At 36.1% G+C, this 27,998-nt stretch overlaps 1 protein-coding gene across 1 annotated transcript; it reads left to right on the top strand.

The window, feature by feature from the left end:
- The first annotated feature begins 11 nt into the window (after nt 1-11).
- LOC113065617 (diacylglycerol kinase alpha-like) lies at nt 12-27,977 on the top strand. Its single transcript, XM_026237027.1, is given in 25 exon segments — nt 12-197; nt 13,054-13,152; nt 14,262-14,338; nt 16,337-16,466; nt 16,881-16,955; nt 17,041-17,090; nt 17,214-17,288; nt 17,592-17,708; nt 20,854-20,971; nt 21,197-21,285; nt 21,772-21,891; nt 22,111-22,209; nt 22,484-22,570; nt 22,679-22,752; nt 22,827-22,901; nt 23,131-23,216; nt 23,315-23,404; nt 23,482-23,633; nt 23,635-23,643; nt 23,827-23,891; nt 25,042-25,132; nt 25,508-25,685; nt 25,763-25,880; nt 26,201-26,261; nt 26,998-27,977. Coding segments are annotated over 24 exon segments (2,184 nt in total). The 5' UTR covers nt 12-197; nt 13,054-13,076; the 3' UTR covers nt 27,070-27,977.
- The last annotated feature ends 21 nt before the right edge of the window (nt 27,978-27,998 follow it).

Here is a 27,998-nt window from a genome sequence, read left to right as displayed (position 1 = left end):
CACTTCACTGTCAGTTCTCCACCGGACAAACACAGCTTAACGCTTTCTCACAGACGAAGCTGGCTCTGCCTCCGTCGCTACTTCTTTCTGAATTTTCTAAGCGCTGAAGCAGTTTTCGAAGTGCATCTGACTGGCGATTTGGCTCTTGGCGTCAGACAGAACTACTAACCGGGTGCTACAGACCTCAAGATATTAAGGTAACGTGAGTGTTTATTTAATCTTGTGGTAAAACGAGTGAGTTTTAGAGAAGTGACAACCATTTGAACAGTAACAGTGATTTTGTACAGTGTTGCGTGTTTTTATGCAATATTTAATTTGGTAGCGACTCATAAGGTTGTGTATTAAACCTCTGACTCGCCGAACAGTATGTTCGGACGTTTGTATCGATGCCCAGAATGCTTTCTAGTTAACGATGGGAATCGAGAGGAATTTAATGATTCTAAATTCGATTCGTCTCGGCGAGTTCGGTTCCATTTAGAATTCCTTTCGTTTAGTACTTTGACGAACAATATCTAACATCCCAACATTTACCGCCCTCAACAGTTGTTGGCAAACGATAAGATAATTTCTGGTTTCAAAACATATCTAACAAATATATTTCCACAAAAAGAAATTACAAATGTTCTTGCGAAAGGTGTTGTTTACATGCCTTTTAAATGGCTTTTCACATGCTTTTCTAGAGGCACAAGTGCATGACTCTAAATATTAAATACAAATACTAAACCAACAATATGTGATAACGTATTTCATTCTTAATCAATGTGTATCTCAAATTAAGCTGTCATATGAACAGTCAATAACTCATGATGTTAATATAACATGACAATGAAATTAAGTTACGGTTCAGTAAATGGGTGATATATCAATGGTTGCTCCTGTTTCGTAAGTGTTTTTGATTTACTAAAAGAATCGGCTCATAAGATTGATTCTTTTGACAATCAGTCAGCACTGGTTGCGCTCTATGTTTATTATTCATTTAAAAGAACCGGCTCATAGGAGTCATTTGTTAGGGAATCGGACTACTGTTCGCTGTACGTTTCGGACTGTAAATTCAGTAGTAGTATTGCGGTGAATAGTGCAGGAAACATCGTCTAAGTTTTTTAGCACGCCGTTCTATATAAATGCATGTTAAAATGAAAATGATTTATGGTTTAGGTCGTCCTAGTTAGCTTAAGTTAGACAGCCATCTAGATTTTGAGACAGCCTAGCTCAGTCAAGTTTTGTAATGTACAGACCTATTCTATTTTTAATTGTACTACTTAACTGCATTTTGGTGGTTTTCCTGTTTGCTTCGTCGGTTGTTTTGTCAGATGTTTTGTTATTCTCTTTCACCGAACTATACTGTGGATCCTGAGTCATACTGTACTTTGAAATGCTTGGAAACTTAAATAGCCTATCACTTAAAATAAGTTCTTCTTATGTATCATTGTATTATTTGACACATTTCTCTCACCTGATTTAATGCTTGTTGCATTCTCTGGATTTTTTCTCTTGTTTATTTTACGGTTATCTTCACTATTGCTGATTATCTGAATGCCTGCATTTCATCTAGACTCTTAATAATACAGAGTTTATGTACTGTATGTTGCTGCCTCATTACTCTGCTATACATTTAAAATAAATGATAAGAACGGGTATTGGTATTGGCGTTTTGGTTTTAGGACAACTTTGATGAAAGCTGACTTTTATTTTTTTTTTTTTTTTATACTAAATATTGTATTTTTTTTCACTAAAAGTATAGGATTTTATTAAATTATTGTGCACACATGATTTTCGTTTGTTATTTTTCTTTATAATGAAGCTGTCTGTATTAAGTAGATGGTGTGTAACATACAAAAAAGGGATGATCAGGTCAACGCACATTGAGGTGTAGAAATTCTACACTAATTAAAAAAATTGTGCTGGTATCGGATTGATATCAGTATTGGCAGATACTCAAAATTTTTGGTATTGGATCAGGATCAGTTCTGAAAAAGTGGTATCGAGTCAGCCCTAATATTTGTAAAAGACTGGATGCCATTTGTCACATTTAGGGTCAAAACGTGAGTCTAACCTAACCCTTCTTGTTTTTCCACTCTTGTTTCTTCTGTTGTGACCAAAACTTATCTGTCTCAGTGCAACATACATATATTTTAGTTTGTGGGTTTGTATCTCTGACTCATTTGAAAGCCTATGCTAAATTTGAGGATTTTTCTGAAGAAATTAAAAGTCCTCATTTAGTCCCACATTCTCTCCAGAGCTCTTGGCTTAGCTTACCTGATAATGGTCGGTTTACTGTTTTTCCAGTAATCACCTGCTTTAATAACTCATGAGCCAAGCAGTGGAAAAACTGGACTCAGGAATCGCCCATCTTTCCTAAAGCTCAATCATGATCTAACCATGTTTATGCGACAGAAACAGATAAAGGTCTTGCTTTGAGAATGAATATTCATTTTACTACAGATTTCCTCGTTTTTAACATGGCAAGTGGTAAGTACTTAATAATCTCTAAAAAAGTAAGGGAACAAAAGCGTCTCTGTTACCTATGGTAACCCTCGTTCCCTGAAGGAGGGAATGGAGACGCCACGTTGATGACCGACAAATTGGGATATCGCTTCGATAGATCGATCTACTTGGAGTGTAAACTAAATGAGCCAGTGCACATTGGCATGCAATTATTGCATCCATCTGCCGCTGATCACAGCATGAGTATAATAAGGCAGCAGGTGCAATGCATACCAGGTTTTCGCTGAGGAGCTGAGACTTTGATCCGGCGGCTCAGCAGTGGTACAACAACCGTGGTGATGGGACCAGACGTCTCCCTTTCCTTCTTCAGGGAACGATGGTTACCATATATAACCAAGAAGAATTGGGATCCCTACCAAAGCACCATGGGTGCTGCCCCTTCCAGTGACCTGTGCGAACCGCCTGCACCCCTGTTTGGTGTAGGCCAGGACTTGGAACAAGTAGTTCCACTCACCATTGTCAAAGCACTACTAAACTAAATGAGATGGATAACACTGGGAAAACGTACCCGTTCCACTGGGAACAGGGAGGCTGCAGAAGCCCCATCCTTCCCAAAGGTGTTTTCAGAAGCAAATACACATATAGCATCTTTTTAGGTGTATATAGAGAAATTGGAGGTGATTGTAACCCTCTTGGAAGGCTGAAGTCTGCCGGGGAAACATAGGCTCTAAGGCTATACATATGAGTACCACTTAGGTCTCAATATGGGACCCATCCTTCCACGGTTCTCACAGATTCATCATGAAGTCCTGGTGCCAAGGTTTCTGCCGCGTCTTGCTGCCGAAGGTGATGGAGGATCTCAACAGGGTATTAAATACTCTGGAGCAGTTTTAGCAACCCGACACTAACCAGGGCCTCTCATGGCCACTACCCTTTTGAGGTGAAAACACAGGAGGATACTGGCTATAGAATCTAGCGAACATGTTCCACAAGCCAGCGCCCATGAGGCTGCAACACTCCTAGTTGTGTGAGCTCGCAACCTGAACAGACAGGGCAAACCCCTTTGCCTGATAAGCCTTGGTGATGGCATCCACAATCCAGTGGGCCATCCTCTTCTTAGAGACAGCATTCCCCATCTGCCATAATGGATAAAGAGCTGATCTGAGGTCCTGGAGCTTTGTGTCCGGTCTATGTAACCTCTTAATGTTCGGACGGGACAGCGCATGTAGCCGGGCTGGTGCATGTGTGTGTTCACTGCTGTGTGTGTGCACTTTGGATGGGTTAAATGCAGAGCACAAATTCTGAGTATTCTCTGTATGCCACGACACTCACTAAGGAACCTGATGACGAGGTCATGCTTACCCAAAGACTTCCTATTCAAGGGAACATGGCACACAGCAATAGCAGCAACTTGGACTTTAGGGGTGGAGGGAGACAGCCTTCGCTCCAGCCCTTGCTGCATAAAGGAAAGCATGACCACAATCAGGCATCTCCGGGGGTTTTCTAGACAGAACGAGCCCCAGATCGTGGCAGCAGTCATTCATGAATTAAAGTGCACCTATTATGGATTTTTGACCTTTCATGCAGTGGATGCATGACATGACAGTCTGCAAAGTTGTATAGCTGAAAGTGCATCATAAATAAAGTTATTGTCTCTCAAAGAAAGAGCCACACTCTGAAACGTTAAACGTGTCTTTCGGATCCCATTTTCTTGAAGTTCACACATCACAAGTTACCACATTTGCATAATGCCTGCTTACATTGTGTGTGGACATCCAGCGAAAACTTGAACCTCCCTCAAACGCTGTAGCATGTTGGCGTGGATAACATCATGTTAAGACAATGCTGTGCTCTGCGTTGTGAAAGTAAATTCTGTTTATTTTCGCTTCCAAAGAATCAAGCTCTGAAGACCAGCTTGAAAAGCTTGCTCCTCAAATCACAATTTGTAAGTATGATTAATAATTTTGCTGTAATGTTCTGTCCAGCGCCCAAAATATGTAGTTTTAAGTGTTGTGTTGTGTTATACAGTCAGTGCAGCTATAAGTCTCTGAATAACTTGCATTATATTTCTGCTAATCAGCTGAGGGCCTGCTATTGTCTAGAAATGTTTTGATTAAAATTGAACATGTCGTAATTATTACTTGGATTCATGATAAAGGATGGAGCAATACGTTGATTTACAAACTGCAGTGATTTATTAGTAGTCCATATGTGTTCGGTTAACGCATGTACCATTATTGTTTGGGTCTTTACTATGTTTAGTTTCTGAAATATGCTGTATGCAGTAGACCAATGACAACAGACTGGGTCATCTGACCAATCAGAGCAGAGTAGCCTCATGAAAATGAGGGTTTTGGAAAGATTAATTGTTTGAGAGTCATTAAGAAATAAGGTAGATTTAAATCCATTTTATGAGAAAATGAAAGTGTTTTTGACCTTGCTTGCATGCTAACTGACTCTGCAGTTGCTGTTTTATGAATTTTTTTACAAATTGGACTTAACAACTCATGTTGACATTGTGTTTGCTGTGTTATGAAGCATTAGCACTGGCAAAAGTGAACATATATGATGAATTGTCAAATTTTTGTCACATTCTTATTGCTTGAAGCAAAAAAAAAGGCCATAAATGTTAGTATTGTGACTTTTCAATTGGACTTTAAAATAAAACCATTATATTATAATTCACCTTAAACACAATTTTTCAATTTATGTGTAATATAATAATACAAATAATAATATCACTTTTTTTAATATTTCAAGTTTTTCAAATAAGAAATATTTATTTGAAAGTCATACTGATAATATATATTCACAATATTCTTGGTCAAACCTGGAGCTATTTTTTATTTTATTTATTTTTTCAGTTGGATTTTAAATGGCAATTGCAATTTTGATCAGATAAATCTCATCTTTCATCCCCGAGTATGTTTTTGCACACTGAAACCTCATGGAGATAATTGTTTTCAAGTGGATGTTTTTGTTAAGTGTTTTGGTGTAGTTTGGACTGCATAAATGTAGTAATTCTATGCATAAATGATATAATTACATGTCCTCACATATTTCAGTTGAGTCCGTTTCAGCTGCAGAAAGTCTATGATGTCTCATGCCCTCTCTTGTACACGGTAATGAAATCTAAATGGCTTCGACTCTTGATATTGGTCTGTGTAGGATAGCGCAACAGTTGCAGTGTGTCTGCTGTCTGTAGTGCTCTCTGCGTGTGGGTGTAAGTAGGTTTCTAACATGTGAGTCCTCAAGCTTGTGCCTTTGCACAGACTGCGAGGGAGGCTTTTCTGGAGGAGGACGGCGTGCACGGCTGCTGTGCAAGCTCAGGCGTGCCTGTGGGTAGTGGGTGACTTTGAAAGGGTTTCCTGCACACCCCTGAGGCCCCTTTGCTTTTATAAAAAACTCGTCCTGCCACTACTTACGTAAGTAAAACGAGTGATACTTTTTCCATTGAAATGCAACTTGTAGAACACAAGAAATGAGCTGCGGGAGGCGAAGCACAGCAGCTGTTCACAGGTGAGGTGTGACTTGTGCTGCTAGTTTCCGGCCTGTTTTATGGCATGTCTTGAACTTTGCCTGCCATTTGTTCTGCAAGCTGAGTGTTTAAAGATAAATCTGTTTCATTTAGTGAACAAAAACAATCTTGAGCCACTCCTGCGGAGAGGGAACCAAATATTTCCACTTTTCCAGTTGCTGTTTACAGTATGTCATGCTTGGTATGTACTAGTTGGATAAACACACGTTACACTGCACCCAAGAGACAAAAATCATCTGCTTTTGTTGAGGTGAGTGATTCACTCTTACATCAGCAGGTGGAATGCAAAGCAGTCTGTTTGAAGGTTGTGTGCACTGAGAAGCACACGTAGGTGGAGCAGGCCAGCAGGGGAAGACCCGCGACTGCTGCCTGGGTTTCCTCCCCCTCATCCGTCTCTCGCCTCCACCCTTCCTCATTCTCGTCCAGTCAGTCACCCTTGGCAACGGTCTGAGGCAGCACAGCTAATGGGGAAAACTCTTTCCAGAGCCACCAGGATTGGCAATCCTTTTTACTGACCAGATGAACTTTGTGCTTCCTTGGAAAAGCTGAAATTATTTGATTTGCCTTAATCTAATAAACAGCAGCTCATCAGCAGTAAAACAAAAGATTTTGATCAGAGACAGAAGGGCAACCCATAATGGATGTTTTTTTTTTTTTTTTTTTGTGGTCACAACCACTACTGATGTCATTTTGTGTGTGTGTGTGTGTGTGTGTGTGTGTGTGTGTGTGTCTTATTACAAAACGCAGAACATATTTTTCTATTTCCTTTCTAATATTTCTATTATAACAATAGAACAGAAACAAAACAACAATAAGACAACAAATAAGAATAAGAATATGTATTATTATTATTATTATCATCATTATTATGGTTTATGCCATTATGTATGAGCCAAATTTAATTTTATCAATCTGAATGCTTGCAAATTGATCTTTCAAGTTTCTCACATGAAAACAACTTCTAATCACAATTGGAATCTCTTTAGTATCACTATAATATTTGATAATTTTTTGCTAAAATTTTTACAACTTTTTATATATTTGTTTGATTTCCTGAATTTTGACACAATATCTAAATCATTAAACTACAACAATAAAAATGTATTATAAATACTGTAATAATAATATTTATTTATTTATTTATTTTTTGCCATTAGGTAAAAGTCTAATATTTTTACAGTCTAAACGTGTGCAATTTTCTTTTTCAAGTTCTCAGTATCTCTACAATAAAATATTTTATTTTTATGTGTTACCAAAATATGTATTATCAGATATATATATATATATATATATATATATAACTGATAGTATATGTACATATAAGCCACAGTGTTTGTGCATTTATATTATGTATTTAGACTACTGTTCTTCATACAAATACCCAGAAACCATATAGTAAAATCTTTACTACATTTTTTACCATGGTATTGAGGCGCTATAAATATGTGGTTTTAACTGTGGTTATCATGATCTAAATTTATGCTACTATGGAAGGCCAGTAGTTTTTAATAAACAATCAGAATAATTAATTTTACCATATCAATTTGAGGTTGTTAAAGTAATGCTAACTCAAGTTACTACTACTGTCAGTCCAAGCTACTGTCAAATATGCATTTCTAAGAAATAAAAGTAATATTAATATTGTAGCCTGCACTGCAAACTGTGTTGAAAATAAGTGTCATCAAAGTCAGACAACACAAACCTGTTTCATGATCTGAAGCAATATCACTCATTGGAGCATGCAGAGGCTAAGAAATTAATTTTTCTGTAAAAGATATTTTTTTAAGAAACAATGACTGGAAAATAGAATGGAGTGTTTGTCATGTTCTGAGAGTAGTTTAAAACCACCATTAATTCTATGGTTTCTTCAACATTCACTTAGGAGCAAAAATCTGCCTTTAAAGATAATTTATCGATAATCACTGATAGGAAACATTTTTATTGTGATATACATGCATGCACACACACATATATATGTAAACATGTAAAACAAGGAAAGAAAACTGCATTACTTCTTCTGAGTTATGAAAGAGCAAGCTTTGAGCAATTAAATATTCCTCTGGGAAAGGAAGGGGAAAACAGTTGAATATATAAACTCTTGCAGACACGAAGCAGCAGCTTGACTTGATACAAGGCGACAGCTTGTATAAACAGCACAAAGCTTCAGAAAGTATTGTTCCTAAAATTAGTTTTTAAAAGGCATTGTAAAGGCAAATAATATGGGAACAGCTAATATTAGATCACTAGAACAGGCTTGTAACCTCAGGCTTGTCAGTGTTTTGTTCTAAGTCCAGCTTTTCTGGAAAAGTGGGTTGGGAATGCAAATGATTAGGCAAGATAGTGAGAGGGGCTGGGGGAGTTACTGTTGTAATAGTATTGGTTGGCCTTATGCAATAGAATTGTTTGTGACCTCATATTTTAAAAAATTTACATGGACTATTTGAACATTGTCACACTGCAGGACTATTTAAGTGCACTGTTGAAAAAAAAAAAACATCAGCTAGCAAGTTACAAATACAGGAAGAGAGAAGCACGCCACAATGCACAATACAAGGGAATCTCTCAGCAACATGAAACTAACTACTACTAACACCCACTACTTCCTTGATGTTACTGTAATTCTGCTGACATTTTTACCTAATTGATTGGGGATTGACATGGAGATTGTGATCTAAAGATAAACATGACCCTCGTGCACTTGTGGGGGCTGCCAAGTGTAATATTGAATTTGTAAAGCAAACAGCTTCAAATATATTTATTTTGTCATGAGGCATTAATTAATAGTGGACATCACTATTTTTAATTTGTTGATATGTTTTATTTACAGTACAGACCAAAAGTTTGGACACACCTTCTCATTCAAAGAGTTTCCTTTATTTTCATGACTATGAAAGTTGTAGAGTCACACTGAAGGCATCAAGGGCTATTTGACCAAGAAGGAGAGTGATGGGGAGCTGCGCCAGACGACCTGGCCTCCACAGTCACCGAACCTGAACCCAATCGAGATGGTTTAGGGGTGAGCTGGACCGCAGACAGAAGGCAAAAGGGCCAACAAGTGCTAAGCATCTCTGTGGGAACTCCTTCAAGACTGTTGGAAGACCATTTCAAGTGACTACCTCTTGAAGCTCATCAAGAGAAGGCCAAGAGTGTGCAAAGCAGTAATCAAAGCAAAAGGTGGCTACTTTGAAGAACCTACAATATGACATATTTTCAGTCGTTACACACTTTTTTGTTATGTATATAATTCCATATATAATTCCACATGTGTTAATTCATACTGTAGTTTTGATGCCTTCAGTGTGACTCTACCATTTTCATAGTCACGAAAATAAAGAAAACTCTTTGAATGAGAAGGTGTGTCTAAACTTTTGGTCTGTACTGTATATATATATAGTGCCGATTGGTTATCTGGAACTAAAGCGGTCATTATAAAAATGACCTGGGAGCGTTGTAATAAATAATGATGTCCAGTTGAAGCCTTATCTATAATGGAATAAACTAATTATTCACCAGGGTTAATAGACATATTGGCATGAATGAATCTACATCTTTATTGTATAAATGATTGGCAGCTGTTTCTGAATCAATGAAAACAATTTACTGTCCAAGAGAGTGATGTTATGGTTTATGCTTTGTTTTTGCGGGTGGTCTCAAAAATGGAGTACTCTGAGCCGAGCCACAAAGAGCCCTTAGCTCTGTGTTTTACTGGACTAAGTGTCTGGTGAAGCAGAGATTTGTCCCCATAAAACAGAGAGCTATGCATGCAAACAAGTGATGAGGATGCCCAGAATTAAATTATCACGCTTCTGTGCTCAACCCAAACTATTAGTGATTCAGAAAGACAGAGATAGACCAAGACCTCAAGCCACCAGTAGTAAACTACAGTCAACTGACTGTTAAATCTGGTGTGAAACAAGACCATCATTATCAAATATGCCCATCCTGTTGGTGTTATGCTTATTGTTTTTTGGTTGAATATCACTGAATATCATAATTCACAGCAAACGCATAATACAAAAAAAAATAGATAAATAAGAAATGTTAAACAAGTGTTTTCAAGTGTTTTACTAATTTGTAATAAAAAATAAAGCAAAAAAAAACTACCGTATACTTGATTTTACATAAATAAGTGTGACATTTAAAACATATGTTTTTCTGTCTTTCCAAAACAATTGATAATTTGAAGTCTGCATGTTAAATAGTCTGTCATGCACTGGCTAGCTTCCACTGTTGACAAAAAAAAGTATTGCTTCTGTTTTCCCAACTTTCTCTCTCTCTCTCTCTCTCTCTCTCTCTCTCTCTCTCTCTCTCTCTCTCTCTCTCTCTCTCTCACTCACTCACTCACTCACTCACTCACTCACTCACTCACTCACTCACTCACTCACACGCACACACACACACAAACAGACACAGACACATATACAGGGAATAGGCCACACAAGTTCCTAGGCAACGACACTAACCTTTTGAGGGAATTAACTGAGAATGGTGTGACCCTTTGTTAGCTCACATCACATGAGAGGAGTGGGTGTACGTGCTTCATTTTCTCTGCCTTTTCTGTCGTATCAGTTTTTAAGCTCTTTTATTCGAGGAATAACATAAACGGTCTTTAAAGTGGATTGTATATCATTCTCATGCTGAAAAACCTTAATAAGGGGTTAGGCTAAGGTGCTCCTCCTGTTGTTTAAACTAGAGCTTTGCATATGTTTGTTTGTTGGCTTTAAATATGTGGCTAGTTTTCTGTGTTCACAGACACGTGCTGAATCACTGTTATGAAACTTTTACTCATGCTACTATTATTAGTTGCTAAAAACAGATCTCTAGACGTAGACTTGCTTTAAATAGGTCACCCATTTATTCTCCATCAAAGCTTTTTGGCTTGTGTTAAAAAGTTTGAAGACATCTTAATGAATGTGCACGGAAAGAAAAACTTTGGCTTGGGACTAGCATATTGATATCCCTAGACTGTCTTTTTCCTTAATGAGAGTGCTGATCTATTTTCCATCACAGATGAGACCCAGAAACATGAGGTTTCTGTATAATGCACACACAAAAAGTGAGATATGCGTGTCTCATTATGCCTCAGGTCCTTGAATCAATGCTATATACACACAGACAATTTTTAGTCTTGTCAGCTGACATTGAATAAGTTTTGAATGTTGTGCACGGTTGTACTCTTTATTCTTTCAACAAATAAATGGTTGAAACATAAATAATAACTAAACAAATAAATGGTAAATCTCAGACTGTTTTCTGTCAGTTTTCCACTGGTCTCTTACACAAAAACACAAGATGAATCTTTTAATTGGGAACGCAACCTTTTTATTCATCGTGTGACCTACAGGTTTGGTTTCTTGAGCATGTTGCAATGACTTCAGTATGTAAATGGATGATTGATGATGTGACATGCTGCTTTACATAGCCAGGCTTGTATGGAGATAGAATTGTTGCATAATTCCATATAAATAGATAATGATCCACAAATAAATGTAAAGAAATTAAACCCTTTGAAAAACAGAATGAGATCCACAAATACATCTTAGAACTTTACAAACTAAAATAAATGATATCTGCCAATTAAAGAATTCGCAAATATATTTTTATTTCACAATCACAACCTGGCATTCATTTGTGGATCACTGCGCACATTTGTAGATTTTGACACATTTCTAATATCAAGACGCTGACAATCCACAGATGTGTGGACTCCACCCACCGTCTGCTCAAGCCAGTCAGATAACAGCCACATTCTGCTGACCAATCATAGCACCTTCTCGCTATAAAGCAAAATGTGATTGGTTATAGCCAGAATGTGTTCTAATTGGTCAGCGGAAGTGTGGTTGTTATCTGATTGGCTTAAGCAGACCGTGGGTGGAGTCAACACATTTTGTGGATTTGTCAGCATCTCGATGCTAGAAATTTATTTTATTAATGGTTATTTGTGGATCATAATCTATTTATATGGAATTATGCAACAATTCTGTCTCCGTAGTCTGGCTTACAAAATAGTTTCTAAAACATATCGCAACAGAAATGTAATTCCACATAAATGATTTATTTATCATGGTCCTTAATGTTTTTGAAAGAAGTCCCTTATGCTCACCCAGGCTTTGTTTGATCAAAATAAATTAAAAACAGTAATATTGTGAATATATTATATGAATATTTATAATACATAATTATATTATAACATATTATATAATATACTATGTTTTCTATTTGAGTGTATTTTAAAATGTAATTTATTTCTTGGGATGCAAAGCTGAATTTTCAGCATAATTTCTCCAGTCTTCAGTGTCACATGATCCTTCAGAAATAATTCTTATAAGAAACATTTGTTATTATTTAATGTTGAAAGCATTTGTGAAAACCATGAAATATCTTTTTCGTATTTCTTTGATAAATGGAAAGTTCAGAAGTACAACATTTATTTGAAATTGTTTATTAATATTATGTAACAACTTTAATTGAATGATTTCCTGATAAATAAAAGTGTTTCTTTCCAATATGCTGTCATTTTAATCTGTGCATTATCCATAATTCTTTTATATAATACCCAGAATCCAGAATTCTTGTATGGTGTGGCTATATGAGACATATTTTTTCTGTTCATGCATAAAAAGCAAATTATTCAGACACATTTTTAGTCTTTGCTCAGCCTGAAAAAAAAAAAACGTTTTAGACATCAGAAGGGCAAAGAGTGAACAGTGAATTGTTACTTTCTTTTATAAAATGGTTCTCCATGGTCATGGATTATTTTATTATCACACAGTATTAGATTATTCACACAAAAAAGCAACAGTGATTAATTTTTTATCTGTCACTGTTGTCAAAGCATTTCTGGTTTGTGCCGCAGGCGATGTTGACAGCAATGTGCATGCTTTGTATTTGCATAATTGTGTCTAGGCCTGAAGCTTTTCTTTCATCAACAACATCTTAATGGCATTTGAATAAATTGTGGATTTTATACTTGTTTAAGTGCACGAAAACATCTTAATGCATAAAAAGTGAAGATGAACATGGCTTTCATTTGTTTTCCTCTCACCAACCTTTCTCTTTCACTCTTTCAGTGTTATTCAGAGGCTCTGGCGTGATGTCATACCCAGGCGAGTCAGATGACAGAGAGCTGAGGCCGGTAGACTTCATCCAGCTTCAGCAGTACATTGACTGTAAGTCTGTGATGCCCACACATCCCTCCCACTCTCACTAAACACTCGGCCTCATTACAAACCATGACTCACTCTCAGTCCTTAAGTGCCAAATGACACTTTATTCTCAGGGTTGAAAAAACATGCCAGTCGTGTGCATCCAACACATCTGTGAGCCCAGTTTACTTACAGTTTTACATGGATGCATCTGCTTAAGTATTTAATACATAGACAACCATTGGTGGGAAAGACTGACTGATTGACACCATTTAGATATTGATAATGTCATTAAAATGATGGGATTAGAAAAAAAGTACATTGATAAAAATGGAAATTAATTTTCTTTCTTTACTCTTTATTTTAAGGCATTCTTGTTACTGTGTAATTTTACAGGAAGTTACTGAGTAATATTAATTATCAACATGTGCTTAATATAGGGTTAGGGTTAGCATTAGGGTTTGGTTTAAGTTTACGTGCATGTAATTATGCTAACTGAATTTTACTGGTCTTACTACGTACTAGTAAGTACATGCAAAAAAGTTTACACCGTACGTTTTCATTTCCTTATCATATAGTTCTTCATATATTGGATAAAATATAAAATCACTATTTTACACATTAAGCGATGATAAACGATGATAAGCCAAAACCTATACATTTTAGGTAATTTAGAGACCCCATCCAGGACATGTCCAGGAATAAGTCACATTTCACTGCTGGTTAAATATTATCTATATAATTGTGTATGTGATGAATAAAAAAACTTGAATCTTGAATAAGAGGAAATATGGTCTTCAGTGAAGAAAGACAATTAGCATATTCTGTAGTTGCAGTATTTGACCAGCAGGGACTAATAGGTTCATGCTAAGCAGCCAAACTTTGCCCCTTTGGTTGCTCCATCCATGGTGTCTCATGCATGAGTGAAGGGTTTTTATACAGTAAGGTGTTGTAGATACTTGCCCTAAGTATTAGAGTTTCTGCTTAGCCTGTTTCTCATGCAGATTTGATGCAGATACAGTTCATTATAATGTGTGATGTCTGTGGTTCTTTGTGCCAATATGTCATCATGTGTTTTTTTTTCTCTTACTCTCATGTGCTTCCTCCCACTCGCTCTGTCTATCTTTTTACAGACTGCAGTCTAAAAGTAAAAGATGTGTTAAAGGAATTCAATGCAGATGGCAGGTTAGCCAAGTACAGGCACGGAGAGGTGAGTGAACAGGCTGTCAGGAGCCAACTGTCAGCACTCTGCTTTTACAGCATCTTAGTCCAATTACCCTTGAACAGATCCATCCATCTCTGTAATGTGAATCACTTCACGTCTGGTTAAGCATATCTGAGCTCATCCTCTGGACAATTCATGTAACGTGTACCTACTAAGTCAGGGAGTGCCATGTGTACCTCAGTACCGATTTTAGTGGCGTGTCCCACACAGAATTCACTGGCATTATGTGAAGCTGTAGTGGGTGGTTGCCAATTTTTTTTTACTGGTTTCTATTCTAAGTAATTTTTAGCATGTTGCTACACATTTACTAAGGTATTCTGGTAACCCAAGCCAAAAGTTGGGGATTCCCAAGTAGTTATATAGCGCTTTATAGAATACAGATTGTGTCAAAGCAGCTTTACAGAGTTAAACAGAAAAATAGTGTCAATAATGTATGTGAACAATAGTAAACTGTTCATTTTTAATTCAGTTTAATTCATAATCCAGCTCAGTTCAGTTCTCTTCAAATAGTGTCTGGTCAACCAAGCTGACAATATTGTTGTTCCTGTGGCTCAGTGGTAGAGCATTATGTTAACAGCGCAAAAGGTAGTGCGTTCAAATCCAAGGGGGTCACACATACTGTAAAAAAATAATGTATAGCTTGAATGCACTGTAAGTTGCTTTGAATAAAAGCATCTGTTAAATGCGTAAAAAAAAAAAAAAAAAAAAATTAAATTGCCAGAAATTAAGTATTTTATTCTTATTTTATTGCTAATAAAATGTTAAAATAGCTTTTATATTGTTAGTAATATTTCAAGATGAACATTTACTGGACCGAAACAACTTTTAACCATGTAGCTTTTTTTTTAATAATGTTAAAATTTAAATGTTTAGATTTTTATAATATTTCATAATATTTAAAATATTTATAAATAAAACAGACTTTTGAAGAATGTTTATTTGTATACAAGTACATTTTTCTCTCACTCTTCATTGTTTTTCATTGCATATGTTTTGCCCTCCCCAACTGATATCTATATGAATTTTATGTATGCGGTCTGATATACTGTTATAAAAGTCTTATTGGTTTCATCACAAGCTATCAGAATTTGATCACAAAAGCTTGATGTATCAAATATAATACAAAACATAAAATACACATAAAAATTACATACATATTAAAATCTAAAATTATGAGGTTAACTTATAGTCCATGTCTGTAGTACAGACAGTGCAGGACGAGCTACACACCTTAGCCCTAAGTGTAATGCTTTCTATCACAATTATAATCGTTAAACCACAGGATGTTTCGTGTAAAATGGAAAGTCGAGGGATTATAGCTCTTAAAGATTTGTTATCCAGCCATTCTCATGTTGCAAAGATTTAGTCTGTATACCTGATATGTGCACTAGTTTTTCAGCTGACTGTGTGCTGACTTGGCTCTCCAACACTGCACGGCATGTTGCAGGCGTTTTGTTTCAGTAATTTTTGTGTTCGTCACACTCTAAGCTTTATATGTTGCTCGTGTTGGGCAACTAAAACAAAATAAACAATGAATTTTTTCATGGAAGTCTTATGTATGTCAGAATGGGAGGAGTACCTATATCTCAGTTTTCCTCCAGATAGAGCAGCGGTATCCTGAGGCCTTTGAAGTTTGAATACAACTTGCTAGGCTTTTTTTCTCTTATTAACTCGATTAAAATCTAGGACAGGAACAGCAGGCACTTAGTAGAACTAGGAGTAGGTTTGTAGTGCCGAATAGAATTGGATCTCAATTACACCCCGTTGAGAAGGTTTCAGATTGTTTTATGGCTTTATTAGTTTCCATTGATGTGTACTTTCTGAATGATTATCAAGATAGATGCTATTAAAAAGCCCAGTGATCTATTTCAAAATGAAGTGTCAGTGGTTTGTGTTTGTGTGTGTATCTTGTGCTCCTTAAATGCATAGCCGCCTTTAATGAGGCACACTCATCCTTTATTGTACAAAATGATTTGTCTTTAGTGCATTGATGAGGAAGGTTTCCGCCTCTTCCTGAAAACGTATTTGGAGGAGGAGGACTTCCCAACGGATCTGTGCCAGCGGCTGTTCAGATCCTTCCAGAACTCAGAGTCAGCAAAATCTGATGAAAACAGTGGGTCACGCATATGCTTATAGATGTATATTTGTCTACACACACATTTTTGAATTCAATTAATGCTTGTATTCATAATATAGACGCATTAAAGTAATTAAAAGTAAACACAGTAAAGACATTTTTGGTGTTATAATGTTTAGATTTCTCTGTCAAATAAATGCTGTTGTTTTAAACGTGCTATACATTAAAGAATCCTGAAATGAAGTACAGTATGTTTCAACATGTTTTCAACATTGATAAAAACAAGAAATTATTCTTGAGCAGCAAGACTCACAGGGCAATAAATTGCGTTTTAAAATATGTTGAAATAGAAAACAAAGTTATTTAAAATTTTGGGAATATTGCACAATATTACTGAACAGAGGATTTCTTGTATTCTGTATATAAGGCTGTCTTTGCTTTCTCTCTTAGGGGAAGTCTTTCTGAAGGATGTGTCCTGTTATTTCTCACTCCTGGAAGACGGGCAGCCCAGGGACAAACTTGAATGTAAATCTCAATGTTTTGCCACTTCCAATATCTATAAAGATTGTTGGCATCTTTGCAACACGTCTTCATGTTTTTCCCTTCACAGTTGCCTTTAGACTCTATGACAGAGATGGCAACGGTGTCCTGGACAGTTCGGTGGGTGGTCTTAGCCTGAAATGTAATCTACTTCCAATTCCTCATTATGTAACAAAACTGAATCATCATGCTCAAATGACATCTTTTGGTAATATCTGTAACCAGTCATGTTTCTGAAAACAGGAAGTTGACCGCATTATTGCCCAGATGATGCACGCAGCAGATTACCTCGGTTGGCATGTGTCTGAACTGAGGCCTGTGAGTTGTGTTTTGTTTGTGTGTGTGTGTGTGATTTTTGCTGGGAAGAAGTGAAATGCCTATGTGGTCGACAAGATATTTTCCAACTTAACCACACCTTTCTGAAGAGGCATTCCTTCTAATTTTGGCATGAATCAACTTGTCATGGGGCAAAATAAGGACAAGATTGTTGCGTAATGTTGCTCCTTTTGATTCAAACGATCTCCTTAAGTTATGATTTAGTTACAGCATAAACAGGTCAGAACAGAAATGCACAGATACAAAAGCATATCCTTTCTCATTGCACATTGTGCTTGTTCTCAGGTTCTGAAGGACATGATGACAGCAATTGACGCAGATAGCAGTGGAACGGTGTCATTACAGGAATGGGTGGAGGGGGGAATGAATAATGTCCCTCTACTGGTTTTACTGGGACTGAAGGTAGGAAAACACAGTTCCAGATGCAATGTCAGAGAGCTGCTCTTGTTGGAGTGTACACAACTGTACCTCAGATTACACTGCTCAGAAGCAAAAAGAAAACAATTTTAAATTTATTAGATATATGTATTTTTTACGCTCTGTCCTTCTGAGAACACTTTAGGTTCTGTTGTCTGGCTCAGCATCAATATAGCCTGACAAAAGCCTGCTGAATTTGCACTAGTGCAAGCAACATTGACACTTCTAACACATGCTTGCATGCATGCGTATACTTTCTGTATAAGCACAAAAAAAAAGCATATTAGCACTTTTTTCATTTGTGTTTTATGTCTAATTTTTATATATAGATTTTTTGTTTGTTTTACATTTTATCTTATTGTCTTAGAATGATTTCCAAATAATGGTGTGAAATAATAATGGAGTAAGTCTGCTTAAAATTTTACGTTGGCATCAAACTTATTCTGAAATTTGATTGAGTATACTGTCTCTCCAGAGGGACAGGAGGGTGGTACTCTGGTAATCTTTGTTCCCTGTTTTAATAAAAAGACAATAAAAATATTGATTAAAAAAAGTAAAGACACTTAAAAACTTAAAAAAAAAAAAACCTTACCCAATATTTGGTTACATTCCTGGGAATTGTGTAGAATGCATTTATTTAAACCCTGGCACAAGTAACAGTAACATCATGCTCACATACCCACAAACACTTATATGCACAGCCAAATGCACATTAGCATTATTTGTACTTATTTTTTTAATTAATTGATTTTTTTTTTTTTTTTATGTGATTTAGTTTCCCTTTTATTTTTATTTGTTTAATTTTTACTTTTATCAAGCACATATCTCATATGTCCCATAAGAACTTGTCAGTGGTAAACCCATATAGATTTTTGATTAATCCAAATATTACAGCACATGTCTGTGGTGGTTCACAACCATGAGGCGTATACAGAACATAGCACCAGTGAAATGTGTATAGACTTGTTGCAAACCAGAAATCCCTTGTATCTTATTGGCACGCCATGCATAAGATCTACTTTACATGACATCTCGTTAAAATAAGAACGCATCTGAATAAGGCATGCATTCAGAATATCCCTGTCATGCATCTTTTCACACGAGCCGCTTGACAGCTTCAAAATGCAAGCTCAAGCTAGCTTCCAGAAAGTAACACTAGAGCAGTATCTGGCTTCATACTCCTCTGGTGGGGGAACATAAGCCATTCAACTCTCAGGACTCTTGTATCTGTCCAAACTGTGCTAGTGTGCAAGACCTGGAGACAAGCCACAGAGTTAACAGCTACTTTTTTCCATGACTAAATACATTCAAATATAATGAAAACCAAAGCCCAACTTTTAAATGCTAAGCCAGTGTCACTTTCATGCTAGAAATGTGTATTTAGTACTAATAAGTATGGTTCACAGTTAAACCACATAGGCGAAGTCAGTACGGAAGTTATAACTGCTAGACGTTTGTTGTTACCACCAGTGGTCACAGTCCGTTACAGCACATGTAGTTTGTGCTGTGATGTAGATTATTTTAATTACATGAATTTAGAATCAATATTCCCAGTTGTCTTGCATTTGGGAGCCAGAGCTTTGTATCATGGTTATGCTTAACCATGTATCAAAGCCAGGAACTTCCCAGTGTGCTAATTCTACATGCCCAAGTGGTACATGGGGGCCATGCTGAGCCATCAGGGCTAGTTACAGCATGACTGTGTGGGCCACAGTTTCTGACCTCCTGTTAGGCCGCCTGAAGTTCCTGCCGGAGTCATCCAAACCAATAATATTCTGAATTATTACTAATTCTCTAACGTGACTGCGTGATTCAATGTCTTCAGCTCACTTAACCACCTCCAGCCAACCGCTGAATTCATAAAGAATTGCCAGTAGGTGTAAGATATGGAAGCAATGTGAAACAAACAAGAAAACAACACCCTTGTGAGTCTGAGAGTGGTTCAAAAACACTTTCCACTGATTAGCATTTGTTTATGCTTATGTCGTCATCAGTTTCTTAAACAGATTAAAACATTTCATTTTATCTGTTGTCCAAAACTAAAAATGATGTCATCATTTATCCTCCCTAATGTTGTTCCAATCCCGTTTGCTGTTATTTTTTGTGTGAACCACAGGAGAATTTCTAGTGAATCCTCACTCATGCATTCCCTTATGAAACAAAAATATATTGCAGTATATTGGAAAATATCATGTAATCTATTAGGCATATATTCTCATATATATTTATTTTTTCCAATATATTGCAATATATTGAAAGCGGCAATCATTTGTATATTTTGCAATATATATAATATATGTATTCAAATATATAAAATATTAGAAAATAAAAAGGGGAAATAATATATTACTATATATCACAATATATTTTAAGAAATATATTGGTAAATATATTTTCCTTTCGTAAGGGTCTCCCCTATGACAACAGAGGCCTTAGAGTTTTTTTACGCTTCAAAAATGGCAACAAAAAAAACCCCAAAAAAGTATTACCAGAGTAGTTCATGTGACTCATTTGCTATATTTCAAGTCTTCTGAAGTCATACAACAGCATTGATTCACAGCTGCAACGGGTTCCTTGAGTCAGCGAGTTGAACTTAAGAACCAAATCCATGAATAAATGAATAAATGAGCTGATTCTTTTAATTGCACCGTCTGATCCAGTTACAAAATCAAACTGATTTGTTCGTGAATCTCAAATTGTTTATGGATCGTGGTGCAGTCGCATTAGTGGAATTTTTTGTGCAATTTTTTGTTGGTCATTACCGCAAATTTATGCAACTAACTTGAACTTGTCGCACAATCAGTGTGGGGAAATCTTTGACCATAATGCGAAATTTCCAATTGTGTGGATATTTAGCGTGTGAGAATTTGCTGAGCATCAGTAAATGTGACCCAACCTTTAATAATTTGTTCATGCTGGTTTGAAATAACATGAGAGTGAGTGGATAATGTTCTTTGTCATCAGGCTACATATGTCATAGCTACACTTACACTCTGGTTATAGACAGATTAAAGAAATGTGTATCATTAGCTTCATAGGGACATATATTGAATGTAACATTTTACAGAATTAGATTATATAGAAAAAACATAACCTGTTCTATAACATGACGATTTTCTGCTTTCCAAAGATGACCCAAAGAGACGGCCAGCACCTGTGGAGGATGAAACACTTCAACAAGCCTGTGTACTGCAACGTCTGTCAGAATATGCTGCTGGGGCTGCGCAAACAGGGTCTCTGCTGCGTCTGTGAGTGGAATTCTGGGAAATTTACAAGAAAGGCTCACAGTTTGTTTTGCAAATGTGATCAATAATTCCGGACTGCCAATAAAATGTTTAAACATTTTCGAGATCTATTCCTGAAGTCCACTGTGCCAGTGTGTATTGTGGTTTATCTGCCTAGCTCAAAATGTTGCTATGCATAACCTTGCACATTCATATGTGTGGTTCTGATCAGTTTGCTATCATACACAGGCTGCAAATACACAGTCCATGGCCGGTGTGCAAATAAAAACCCATCTCCGTGCACCCGCACATATGTGATGTCAAAGAAAGAGACAGGGGTAAGAACACCTTTATTTCTTTTCTTTTGCTTTTTTTAAATTAACTATAAAACCAATTCTATTAAACATTTCAGTAATTAATGACATCACGCAAACGTTTCAACGATGTGCGTAAAGCTTAAAAACTGCACAAAACAACCTTTAATGGTACTTGTTTATGTTAGTAAATAAAATTGTAGATTAAAAAAAGAATAAGATTAAAAGAACACATTTTAATAAGTACATATCTTTTAAATAGTGTAAAAATGTGCTACATGTATTAAAAATAAAGTTCTGTTTTATTTCTTATTCGACTGGGAACATTGAGAGTGTCTCACCAAGGTCCTCTATTTAAGATCTTACTTGATTGGCCCAGGGCATATAGAGCCCACTTTAAGCATCTTCTGTAAGCTTTTTTGTTGTTGTTGTTGTTGTTTTTTAGTACTGCCATCAAGTAGACACTGGAAATGTAAATAGCATATGTGCATCTGATTTGTTTGCATGCAGATTGCGGCCCATGACTGGGTGAGTGGAAACTGTGATTCTGGAAAGTGTGACTGGTGCCAGAAGAAGATTAAGAGTTTGCACGGCCTCACTGGAAAACGCTGTGTCTGGTGTCACTCTATGGTGAGATTGGGACTTTCTGAAAAACTACAGTACAAAATACTGTTGCTGAATATCATTATATAATAGGAGATTAAGTGTACATAGCAGCAGTTGGGTAAAAAAAGAAATGCACTTCAAGAATCATTGCTAACAAAATATCAGAATTGAAGCAGGTCAATTTGTCATGTTCTTTCTGGTTCATAGTTTACCATTTACATGTTTTTTACTGTCATATTTTAGAGACATGATGAATGTGCAACCCAGGAACCTTTTGAATGTGATTGTGGGCCTTTTAGAGATCATGTCTTACCACCGTGGGCCATTTATCCCGTCATCAAGGTAATGCATATATATATATATATATATATATATATATATATATATATATATATATATATATATATATATATACAAGATGTTTATTAGATGATAAAAATAGCCTGCAAAGCTCCATGATTGTAGAAATGCACAACAATGCTATTTTTTTAAACTAAGAACCACATGATTAGATGGTTTAAATGGTTAGAAGATTAGAGGTCTGCTTAAATAGAAGACAAAAGCACAGATTAATTATGATTCCATTACACCTTCTGTTCGTTGTTTTCTAACTTAGGAGAGGGGAAACTGCGTAAAGAACGGCAGTGCATTTGCAAGTGATGACAGTGACCACAACACTACACCTGACGGACAGGTACTACAGGTAAGACACCGCCAGGACAGTCTTTTATGTCTCAGCTTTCCCAGGCAGATATAAGAGATGCTGAATGATGGCGGTGAAGCTAACACACAACTTCCTGTCCCCGAACAGATAAACCCAATTCCTAACAATCATCCTCTTTTAGTGTTTGTGAATCCTAAAAGTGGCGGTAAACAGGGAGAGAGGTGAGTTATTTAATTCCTGGTTAGATATGTGTATTTGAAATCCAAATTTTTTCTCACAAAATGTGTTTTTACAGAATCCTTCGGAAATTCCAATACTTGTTGAACCCTCGGCAGGTTTATAACCTTTCCAATGGTGGACCGGGACCAGGGTAAGGGTTTCGCGAATATTTAAGCATATGTGTCTTTATTTGTGCCCTGGATCCACTTGTTTATACTTGTGGACAACAAAACTATTAAAAACCAACTAAGATTGAAAAACGCATGATTTATGATCCACATTTTGCGTTTCATAGTTGTGGATGTATTTTGTTTAATACCTTAAAAGAAGCTTGTAAAAAATGAGGTTGTAATCTATATGATCTTTTATTTCCAAACCAGGTTGTGTTTCTTCAGAGATCTGCCGGACTATAGAATATTAGTTTGTGGAGGTGACGGCACAGTTGGCTGGATCCTTGACGCTATAGGTCGGAAACGAATCAATCAAACATACACTGTGTAACACTCGAATGTCGATTGTGTTTGTTCGATCTCATTTCACTGTTCTTTTCAATTCCTCATAAAGACAAAGCCAACCTGCCAGTGCGCCCCCCGGTGGCTGTGCTTCCTCTTGGCACAGGAAATGACCTTGCACGCTGTCTTCGATGGGGAGGAGGTGAGGGCGCAAGCTGATCTTGAAACTTGAAATGTGCTATACATATATTGAAACTTGAACGTGTTATGATGTTGTAGGGTATGATGGAATGGATCTGGGCCGTATCCTGAAGGACATTGAGGGCAGTTCTATGGTTCCGATGGATCGCTGGAGCATACAGGTGATCCTGGAGGACAGTCAGGAAAGAGGTGACCCTGTGCCCTACGAAATCATCAACAACTACTTCTCCAATTGGAGTGGTATGACGCATACAGTACAGCATTATATTCTAATACATAAAAGTATTATTTTATGTACATTCAAGCATCTCATTTTCTTTCTGTGTTTCTCTGCCATAATAATGTTATCTGTAAAAACCAAAAACTTTGTTATTTAACTCGTAGTAAATTTATCATTCTCTCTGTTGATTTTTTGTGGAACAGGATGCCTCCATTGCTCACCGCTTCCACACCATGAGGGAGAAACACCCACAGAAGTTTAACAGCAGGTGGGGATGTTGCACACTAGGACCCCACTGCAGTCCACAGAGCTGCTCATCATTATGTATTTCTTCAAAAAAAAAAAAAAAATCCATCACCTTATTGTAATATTTATCAGATATTACAATAAATCTCTGCCTTTTAAAAATTTTGTAATGCTTGTTGACCGGGTGTATGACCGGGTGTATGCACAGCAGGCCTATGAATTTGATGTAAATTATTTATAGGAAACATTAAATACATTTAAAATTATTCATTAAAATTATTATTAGAAATATTTTAAAAACCATTATAAATGTAGGTTGTTTGTGTGATTGAAATCAAGTGATTTCCTTAAAAAAAAATGTAAAAACTAATATATATATACATTTTTGCCAACTATTTCCGGGAATTTAATTTCATTATTAGAAGGAAACAAAAATAAATTATAACCGTGATAAAGATAACAATAACTGTAAACTAAATATCACTATTATTATTATTATTTTTTATTTATTTTATGAAGTAGAAATTAATTCCGGAAGGGTGTATTAAAAAATGTATTTAAAGTGATGAAAATTTATATTTATTATAAAAGATACCTTATTCAAATAGATTCTGTTCTTTTAATCTTTCTATTTATCAAGAATCCGGAAAAAAAGTATCACAGTTTCCACAAAAGTATAAAGCACCACAATTTTTTTAAACATTGATAATAATAATAAGAAATGTTATTAGAACATCAAATCATCATTTTAGTATGATTTCTGAAGGATCATGTGACACTAAGACTTGAGTAATGGCTGCAGAAAATTCAGCTTTGGATTCACATGAATTAATTACATATCAAAACATATACAAATAAAAAAACTGTTATTTTAAATTGTAATGATATTTTACAATGTAACTGTTTTTAATGTATTTTTTGATTAAGTATTTGCAGCCTTCATGAGCATGAAACATCTTTCAAAAACATTTAAAAATCTGACTCCAAACTCTTAGCTATAGTGTTTGTACAGTATGTATTTATTGTTTTGTTTTTTTTTGCAAAGCAGTTTGACTTGGTAACATTCAATTTAAATAAAAAGCATATGAAATAAAAACCACCAAATAAAATGATCTGTAATGAGTATTACACATTTGTGGCTTCCTTTTCATGCATATATATCGTTCTTACAGGATGAAGAACAAACTGTGGTATTTTGAATTTGCCACATCCGAGACGATCTCAGCATCTTGTAAAAAACTCAAGGAGTGTCTCACCATTGAGGTGAGAAAAAACCCCTTATAAATAAAGGATCACACTCCTGTCTAAGTTCAAAGAGGTTCTTGATCATTCCAGCTACCCTTCTTCTCTTGTGTTGAAAACTCATCAAAAAGCATCAACTAAAAGCATGAGCACAGTGAGGGCATTAGAGCACTAACACCTGTTATTAACCTGCTTCTGGTATTAGTCGTCTGTCAGAGCTCAAGCCAGGAACATTTCAATTTACCAGATCAGGGGCATTCATTCAGAATATGAAGCAAATGCAATTCATTACTTAAAAATCTGCTTATGCATGTTAGAAGTACTCGGCTAGAAATCATTTTGAATATGAAAAACGGTACCGAACTGACCCCAGCGCCTCTCTCTGGCTTCATCCAGTGTTGCGGGACACAGCTGGATCTCAGTAGTCTTTCTCTGGAGGGCATCGCCGTCCTCAACATTCCCAGCATGCACGGCGGCTCTAACCTGTGGGGTGAAGCCAAAAAAAGTGACAGAACAGACCAGAACATGCCTGAGGTCATAGTAGACCCCGAAGTCTTAAAAGTGAGCCCGCAAGGTACGTTTCCTTCAATGTGCGGACAAAACTTTTATATGAAGATCATCCTAAACACTGAACAGACCGTCTCTGAACAGACATGAGCGACAAACGCATGGAGGTGGTGGGACTGGAAGGAGCCATCGAGATGGGACGGATATACACAGGGCTGAAGAGCGCAGTCCGACTTGCCAAAACATCTCAGATTACCATCAGGTGAGACATAACCCTACCAGCATATGTCCTTAAACAAGCTTATACTGGCACAAACATAACTATCTGACTAATTTACATTCCCTGCATTTGCATACATTTTTTTAAAGTAAAAAATATGTAAATTACATTCCATTAATTAATTTGTCATTAAATGGGGATGGTCAATTTATTCTGTAACACTTTGTCAACCACTATTGAGTCATATTGTGAATGTGTGCTTTGTCACCCAAGCAGTTGCCCATAATATGATTCACTGGTTATTTTGGATTCCCAAAAAAATTATCTGATTGTTTTATTCAAAAATGTACACTCATTTAAAGGACGAAGAAGCCTTTGCCCATGCAGATTGATGGAGAACCGTGGATGCAGCCACCTTGTACCGTAAGTGTCCACCAGACTGCCTATCTAAGCATTTGACTTTGATTCATCCAGGTGACTCTTCTGAATCTATTCACTTAAAAAGTCTTATTCAGATTCATACACTGATTCGTTTAGTGACCCTTTTTGCTTGTTACACTGTAGTACAAGTAATAGTAATAAGCGAATGTTTTTTGTGAGTAATGTTATGAGTGAACACTTTGTGTCTACAAATCTACTAAGAAACTCAACAAAAAAAGAAAAAAAAAAATTCATAATTCATTCAAGTATGAACCATCACTAAATTTAAAGTGATAGATTCTTATCCAAACTGGAAAAAGGCAAACAATAATAATTTATGTTCTCATCATCTTATGTTATTTCACATTTTAAGGGAATAGTTCATCCAAAAAGTAAAATTTGAAAATGAAAATGTGCCATCCAAGATGTAGAGTTTGTTTCTTCATCGGAACAGATTTGGAGAAAATTATCATTAAGGGTGAATGGGTGCCGCCAGAATGAGAGTTCAAACAGCTGATAAAAACAATGCTTAATATCTCCAAATCTGTTTATGAACAAACTCGTCTACATCTTAAATAGCCTGCGGGTGAGTACATCTATGTAGAAATAAAATAAAATAAAAACATTTTTGAGTTAACTATTCCTTTATTTTCAGTTTAAACCAATAGAAAACAAGTCTGCATTAAATGGGATTTAATTGTTCTGTTGTTTTATCTGCCTTTCTATTTTTCTTCCTCAGATTCACATCACACACAAAAACCAAGCCAGTATGCTGATGGGCCCTCAAGCCAAATCTGGCTTTTTCAAATAGAGTTTACCTGCGCTTGAAGAGGATTAAGTTCGCTTTGAAACTATGTGAAACTCCGTGTCCATTAACAAGGACTCTGAAGCAAATAACAGTTTAAAGCCACTATGTCAATTTTGCAGCAAATATTTCATAAGGTTTTAGCTCTTCCTCAAATCCTTGTGTGTTTTTAGGAGATTATCCATACATGAGGTACAAACTCTTCACTAGACCATATTAACCTCAAATATGCTCTCTTTAAAGAAATGTAGTGCTCTTAAACAGTAGCTCATGCATTTTTTACTGTGACATACATATCATGCACAGGTCATTCCCAGTAAACAGGCTGGATAATTGTTTTAAGGTTATGTAGATATACATTAAAAAAAATGCATCACTCCAAAGCATCCAGTGTATGAATCAAGGTTTAATGCAGAGTGACTTTGCTGTATAGATGGTTTAAATATTAGAAATAGATCTGTGCTGACTCTGCATACTTCTTTTTCCTTTAGATTTCTTTCTCAGCTTCTTTTACTAATTTACTAATCATGAATGTCAGATTACTCCAGGCTAAACAAGTTACCAGTGTGATCTTTACCAGAACAATGTCTAGCTTTAGCAAATTAAAATCTGAAGATCTTTACGAGACATCTAATTTATTTGCTGTTAAAATAAAAATGTAAACACCTAAAGTAGTAGGTGTAATGTTTAGATAAAATACAGAAACTAAATAAACAATATGTTAACTGATTTTATTAGGTTATAATAGTATCAAGAATGTCTCGAGTCAGTTGTGTAAAACTGATTTGATCCTACAGGTTTTAGATTGCACATGTATGGCACTCTGGTAGGCTTTGTCGTTTTACGTTGCTCCTGAGAATGTAAAGGATATCTTAATTTTGTACATTTGTCTGAATAAACATTTCATTGTTAAATGAATCGCAGTGTGTTTCTTT

Source organism: Carassius auratus, chromosome 48, assembly GCF_003368295.1.
Source record: "Carassius auratus strain Wakin chromosome 48, ASM336829v1, whole genome shotgun sequence".
Lineage (NCBI taxonomy): Eukaryota > Metazoa > Chordata > Actinopteri > Cypriniformes > Cyprinidae > Carassius > Carassius auratus.
Note: the sequence above shows the minus strand (reverse complement) of the source record. Positions and strands in the feature narration are given on the sequence as shown.